This window comes from Polistes dominula, unplaced genomic scaffold, assembly GCF_049000335.1.
Source record: "Polistes dominula isolate Pdom_NZ unplaced genomic scaffold, Pdom_raw_medaka contig_11, whole genome shotgun sequence".
Taxonomy (NCBI): domain Eukaryota; kingdom Metazoa; phylum Arthropoda; class Insecta; order Hymenoptera; family Vespidae; genus Polistes; species Polistes dominula.
The window spans coordinates 2,985,091-2,993,237 of record NW_028301154.1 but is presented as its reverse complement, the minus strand read 5'-3'; the positions used below and the strand labels follow the sequence as shown (position 1 = coordinate 2,993,237).

The following is an 8,147-nucleotide window of genomic DNA, read 5'->3' as shown; positions in this document are numbered from 1 at the left end:
CATAAAATAAAAAGCACGATTCTTGCTTGATAAATGAAAAAAATGAAAAAATGAAAAAAAAAAAATAAAAATAAAATAAAATAAAAACAATTACAATTACAATTTCACATCAATTCATTTTTGATTAGGCAGCGCAATAAAAAAAAAAAAAAAAAAAATAATAAAAAGAAAAATAAAAGAAAGAGAAAAAGAATTTTAGAAAGAAAACCAAAAAAAAAAAAAAAAAGGAAGGAAATTCTAATATCGTGGTTTCTAATCACAATGGAGATTTTGTTTAAATCTGTAATTTAATTATTGTTAATTATTTGTAATTTAGAATGATTCAAAAACTCGTGTGATTTCAAGAGAGTATGTAATATACCTTCAGAATCATACGTAATTATTATTATTATTATTATTATTATTATTATTATTATTTTTATTATTAATTATTATATTAATTTTATTATTAATGATTATGATTATTATTATTATTATTATTATAATAATACTATTACACAAAGTGATAAAAAAAAAAAACACACACACACAAACATTACAAAAGTTAATAATTATACGATCGTTTATATTTTAACATAAGTTAATGATTTTATTGAAGATTATTTTGAAAAATTTAAAAAAAAAAAGAAAACTCTTTTATTTTTTTTAAAGTTATTCACAAGAAAAACAGAAAAAAAGAGAAGACAAAAAAAATAGAAATATTTTTGTAGATTATTATTATTATTAATCTAATCGTTAAAATTAGATCTAAATGTTTTTTTTTTTTAATTTTTTTTTTTATTATTATTATTATTTTCATATTAAACGTTCCAAACATTTCATTGATTTAAAACAATTGACGTTTAGTATTAATGAAGATTAATACTTCTTTTTTTTTTTTTTTTAGTGAAATTTTCCTACAAGGATGAACCTTTTGCTTGTGTTTTCGTTAAATTTATTGTTTAGAATAAAAAAAAAATAAATAAATAAAAAAAAACACCTGTGTACATATATACATATACATACATATACATATATACATATAAGTATCAGTGTGATTAGAAAGAAAAAAGAATAAAAAGAAAAAAAATATGAAAAGCACGAAAGAGATTAAAAAAAAAAAAAAGAAGAAAAGAAAAAAGAAAAAAAAAACAAACAAGCAAACGAAAAAAAAGACAAAATATAAATTCGCTTATCTTCGAATTTAATTGCATTCGTACGGTTTACGAATTGATCAGAATTATATTCCTATGAGATTAGAAAATTAGTAATTGTCTTTCATCCTATGTATATATATATATATATACATCTGCCTATAATTATGAAAGTGGTCTGATGTGAGTCAAAATGAAAAAGAAAATCAGTTCATTTTTTTTAATTATTTTATATCATCGCATTATTTTAAACTAAATTAATTAAATATTATTTTCAAGTTGATATTGTCACAAATGAATTTGTTAAAAATAGTGCTTGTTATTTCAATATTATATAAAATTTATTTTTAGTGTTTAAATAATAATAGATTGCATTCATTGTGCCCATAATTATAAAAGTGGTCTGATGTGAGTCAAAATGAAAAAGAAAATCAGTTCATTTTTTTTAATTATTTTATATCACCGCATTATTTTAAACTAAATTAATTAAATATTATTTTCAAGTTGATATTGTCACAAATGAATTTGTTAAAAATAGTGCTTGTTATTTCAATATTATATAAAATTCATTTTTAGTGTTTAAATAATAATAATAATAGATTGCTTTTTCATAGTGCCCATAATTATGAAAGTGATCTAAGTGAAAATAAAAAAAAAAAATAAAAATGAGTTAATCAGTTATTTTAAACAAACACACATATTATTTAATTAAATCAAATTTTTAAATTGATATTGTCACAAATGAATTTGTTAAAGATAGTGTTTGTTATTTCAATATTATATAAAATTCATTTTTAGTGTTTAAATAATAATAATAATAGATTGCTTTTTCATTGTGCCCATAATTATGAAAGTGATCTTCTAAGTGAAAATAAAAAAAAATAAATAAAAATGAGTTAATCAGTTATTTTACACAAATACACATATTATTTTAAACTAAATTAATTAAATGTAATTTTCAAATTGATAATGTAACAAATTAATTGTTAGATGTGTTAATGTGTTTGTTATTTCGATATTATATAAAATTCATTTTTAATGTTCAAATGTTATTCTTCAAATATTATGGACACTTTTATGTATTAATGAAACATTTAAATATTATATGACAACTTGAAATATTATTTCAATATAATATAAAATTCATTTTTATTGTTCAAATGTAATTATTTCAATATTAGTGGCACCATTATATATTAATGGAACCTTTAAATATTATTTCAATATTATATATTATATAGAATTCATTTTTAATGTTCTAATGAAATTCTTTAAATATTATGGGCACCTTTATATATTAATGAAATCTTTAAATATAATATGACAACTTTAAATATTATTTCAATATTATGGGCACCTTTAAATATTATATGACAACCTTAAATATTATTTCAATATTATATATTATATAGAATTCATTTTTAATGTTCTAATGAAATTCTTTAAATATTATGGGCACCTTTATATATTAATGAAACCTTTAAATATAATATAACAACTTTAAATATTATTTCAATATTATATATTATTATAAAATTCATATAATGTTTCAATGTAATCCTTTAAATATTATGGGCACCTTGAAATATTATATGACAACTTTAAATATTATTTCAATATTATATATTATTCAAATGTGATTCTTTAAATATTATGGGCACCATTATATATATTTAATGGAACCTTTCAATATTATTTCAATATTATATATTATATAGAATTCATTTTTTATGTTCTAATGAAATTCTTTAAATATTATGGGCACCTTTATATATTAATGAAACCTTTAAATATAATATGACAACTTTAAATATTATTTCAATATTATATATTATTCAAATGTGATTCTTTAAATATTATGGGCACCATTATATATATTTAATGGAACCTTTCAATATTATTTCAATATTATATATTATTATAAAATTCATATAATATTCAAATGTAATTCTTTAAATATCTCGAAACAAGAGAAATAAGATTAAATAAGACTACTTTCATAATTATTATAAGCACATATATCAAATTTCTAAATAATAACTTGGGTGAAGCACTCTGACTGCCTAACTGTAAACATTTTTATTAGAACGGTAGTTATTCATTCGAATGAGAATTACTTGCTTCACTCATATGATGTACAGCATTATACAGTACGAATGAAATAAAATACAATAATAATAATAATAATATATATATATATATATATATATATATATATATATATATATACATAAATAAATAAATAAGACTAATATTTAGTCTTTTTAAATATGTAAGATTACAAAATTCTATCGAATTCACAATTCGTGCTTATAGTGTGCCAGGTCATTCAGTATTATTATTATTCTTCAATATTATCAAATGAAGTTGTATTTGTTTTGTTTTGTTTTGTTTTATTTTTTTTTTTTTTAGATGAATATTTTTTTAACCATTCATCTCGTGTTGTCGTATATCATTAAGTAAAAAAAAAAAAGAGTAAAAAATAAACAATAAAAAAAAAATAAAAGAAAGAAAGAAAGAAAAACAGAAGAAGAGAAAGAGAACGTAGTTTTAAATGAATATAATTAAAACAAACAAACAAACAAACAAAATTAATAAACTAGATAAATATATTATTCCATTTTTCAAAACTGAACGACGAAGTATCATTTTGAAAATCCTATGATAATTTAAAAAAGGGAAAGAAAAAGATGAAATATATCAAAAAATGGTCAACGTTGTTTAATAATATACAATAATAATTAATAATAATAATAAAATAACGTAGAGAGAGAGAGAGAGAGAGAGAGAGATTTGTTTGTATTATTAATCAAATGATAGAACAAGAAAAAAGCGTAAAATTAAATTAAATTAATTAATTTAAAAAAAAAAAAAACAAATAGAAAGAAGATCAAAGACATTGCCATTGTTCGTTTTTGCATGAATCTTAGACGATAATTCTCATTCAATGCCAATTTAATTCCTTGATATGTGTGTATGTGCGCCTGTATGAGTGTGTGTGTGTGTGTGTGTATAAATCTCATTGTAAGAGAATATTCATTTTAAAAGATGAAAAAATAACTAAAGGAAAAGAGATTCCTTAACTCCTGCAAAAGAAAAAAACAAATAACAAAAAAAGAAGAAAATAATAACAGTCTCAACGTAATATGTAAATATTTTTTTTTTTTTAAACGAATAAAAAATAAAAGAAAGAAAACTAACCACAATAATTTGAAACGAAGTATATATATATATATATAATTTAATTTTTTCATTAACAAATAAAAATAAAAGTGCAACATTATTCATTTGAAATTATTTGATGTGAACAATGCATTTCATTTATAAATCTAAATTTTGTTTCAAACAAAGTTGTAATAAGTTGTTTTTTTTTTTTTTTTTTTTTTTTTCAAAAAATGTTGTAACAAAGTTTACATAGAATTTTGTTTCATGAAAAATAATTGAAAATAAATGATACGTAAAAGGAGACAATAAAAAACAAAAAAAAAATATTTCTCAAGAAGAAAACGATATATACACGAGAGGAACATAGAAATGTCAATATTTTGTATTCATGAAAAATCCTAAAATTGAAATTTTCTTTACGTGTTATACAAGGTCTGATTTAAATTCAGAAAGTTTAACAAAAATAATAAAAGAGAAAGAAAAGTGAAATGTAAAAATAAATAACTATCGTTTCATAATCTTGATCGTAAAATGATGATGATGATGATGATGATGATGATGATGAATGTAACTGATGCTGCTGCCACGTTATAATAAGAATCCTATTTGCAAATAATAATAAAAACAAAAAGAAAAAAAAACAAATCAGACCTCAATTGTTAATAAATATAACATACTATATTCCATGCAAACACAACACATTTGTTTTCACAGTTTGAATAATTAAATAACATTAAATAAATTGCAATGGACAATAATATCACTGTGAGAGAAGAAGAGATATTTTATATACACCGTTGAGAAAGAAAAGATTGAACAACAAAGAAAAAACAAATAAATAAAATAAAATAAATAAATAGATGTAAAATTCTTGCAAAAAAAAAAAAATAAATATGTCATAAGGAGATGTGAACATGTTCCTTATTAAAAAAAAAAAAAAAAAAAATAGAATATCATGCTTTTAGATCAAATAATAATCTCGAGATAAACGCGAATGAATCGAGATATCAAATTAGTATTACTTTTAATAATTATTATTGTTTGTTATTAAAGATCAAATTTGAAAAAGAAATGTATAAATATTTAATTAATATAGTTTTATATCTGATAAAACAAGAGATAACGTGTTATTTAAATAAATTGTAATTACTCTTAGAAAGAGTATTTTTTTATATTAAAAAAAAAAAAAAAACGTGACATTTAATTAGATTCAAATTTGATATTATTTTGTATTTCATTTTTCGAATTTTTCTTCATTATTTCTTTTTTTTCTTTTCTCATACGATTTAAATATTAATTCTCGCGAAAAGAACTAATATAACAATACATATATTATATATAGTACATAAATACGTAAATATATAGAGAAGCATAATGATATTTTGTAAAACGTGTAAAATAAAATGTACATAGGACTTATGCATTTTTATTTTTCATTTAATATATAATATTAATATATTAATTATTACAAATTAAATAATTAAACACGCTCCTAGTAACTACACATAATCAAATTAAAAATAGAATGTGCACGTTATGCGCGCGCATCATTGAGATGCGCGCGCATGTCTATGGTGCGCGCGCATCTCGGTGGTGCGCGCGCATCTCGAGTATTATTTTAATTTCATGCCCGCCATACATAAGATCACGTAGCACATGTGAATAAGAATCTATTATCTTCTTTCTTTGTTCCACAGAAATACTCTCTCCAGTCATTCAAATTGAGTACATTTTTCGTCATCCTACGAAAAAAAAAAATAAAAATAAGATTATTTTTACGAACATTTATGGTGTTTCATTTGAAAATAATCTAAAATACTTACAATAAGATGAGACAAATCGTAGAAAAAAATTATTGAAAAAAGAAAAAAAAAACTATTAATTGTAACAACCACATTCGGATGAAAGTTTCGATATTCCGGTTACACGTGCAAATTCCTTGTATATTTTATATCTGTTTTTACTTTTATCAACATTATGTCCTCTACATTCTAAATCACCATTAATTGCTTTAGTTGTCAATCCAAATTTGCTCATATCACCAGCAACAGGTCTAACCTTTGTTTTCCAATACCACATTGATATTTTTGCAGCTAGTTTAACATTTTTTGATACAAGCTCAGGATTTTCATACAATTTATAACCATATCCTAAGCTTAATGAAGCCTGTTCGTAATTACCGGGCCATGATAATTGAATAAATCCTCTCCCATGATAAGATTTTCCCGGTGCACCCCAACCATATTCATAAGCAATTTCATCAGTTCCAGCGTATGCTATTTCTTCGATGTATCGAAATCCACCAGTTTCGTGAGCTGTTTGAGCCAAAAACATTACGGCTTCATTTGCGTTACTTAACGAATGATTAGTCTCCATAATGATAGCTTCTAAATATGATTCTTTGGGACGATATCCCATGCTTAACAATGCTCCTCTTATTTTGTCTATATCTACGACACCCATATTTTGTTGCAGATATACTATTTATTAAATAGTAAATATGGTATTTAATATTTATTAATTAAATATAATTAAAATTATTTAATATTTATTATTTATTAAAACTTAATTATATACTATTTATATATAATAGTATATTTTATATTTTATATTTAATATACTATTTGTTAAAAATAATAAAGTAATCACATAAAATAAAAGATATTTGCACAAAAGGAATTATTCTAATTTTCCATACATGTTCGAAAGAATACAATTACGTTTTATATGTAAGAATAATTTTAAAAGACTATAACACGCCTTCTATCGGACGTAGACTGAGATATCAAGCCATTTGCCCCACTCAGTTAGCAACAACGCATACATTTATACATTGCCCCACTCAGCATGTATATGCGTTAGCAACAACACATACATTCATACAATCATTTTCACCGATAGCAGAACTGATTCATACTTTGTAGTCGTACGATGAGTAAGGGAGAACAGTTTACCCAAAGATAATATACATACTATCCATACTTCATACTTTATTTCTTTTCATCATTTTTATTTTTTTTTTTTTGAGTCTTTGCAAATATTTATTAATAGCTATATCCCTCCACCCCCACCAGTAACATTCGTGGAAACCAATCTAACATTAATCCTCGTACACTTTTATCAAGATTTTGTAGTTTTCATTGATTATTTTGATCAATTTCTAATTTACAGAAAATTTGATTACTGTGTCATAACTTTTATCAATATTTCTTTTTTCTTTTTTTTTTTTTCATAGATTATCTAAATTATTTTTTAATTTTCAAAAAAAAATTCGATTACTGTAATAATCTTATAATTTAACAGAAAAGAAAAAAAGCTTCTGTTAATTTTTTTTCTTTGCTAATTTTTTGTTTTTTTCTTTTTGTTTTTGTTTTTTGATCTATCTTTCTTTTAATTATTCTGATAGAAATCAGATGAAAAGTATTAAGGATTATACGAGTAAGTAAAAAATTACTAAAAATCAAAAGAAATATTATAGTACGAGCAATTACTTTGTTATAGATAATTCGTAATTTGTATTACACTGTCATCAGATCGAACAATGGTGATCAGAATTTAAAATTAGTCTGATTCCGACACTTACTTATCAAAGCAGACAAGAAATGTGCGATACGTGACCTATGATATGAATCATATCATTTGATTTAAAAATATATTCCATTTTTTTTTTTTTTGGTTTAAGAATATACTTCATTTCTTTTGATTGAACTTTTATTTCTTAACTTTAACATTAACTTTTACTTCATTTCTTTTAATATAAAAATGCACTTCATATCGTTTGATTTAACTTTTAATTCTTAACTTTAACTTTTACTTCATTTCTTTTAATATAAAAATGCACTTCATTTC

General features: G+C 21.7%; 1 protein-coding gene across 1 annotated transcript; it reads right to left on the bottom strand.

The window, feature by feature from the left end:
* Positions 1–5,049: 5,049 nt before the first annotated feature.
* LOC149030579 (uncharacterized) lies at positions 5,050–7,072 on the bottom strand. Its single transcript, XM_089178646.1, has 2 exons — positions 6,122–7,072; positions 5,050–6,040 (listed from the first exon to the last, which is right to left on the bottom strand). The coding sequence occupies exon 1, from the start codon at positions 6,759–6,761 to the stop codon at positions 6,177–6,179; it is 585 nt and encodes a 194-aa protein (XP_089034772.1). The 5' UTR covers positions 6,762–7,072; the 3' UTR covers positions 5,050–6,040; positions 6,122–6,176.
* Positions 7,073–8,147: the final 1,075 nt, after the last annotated feature.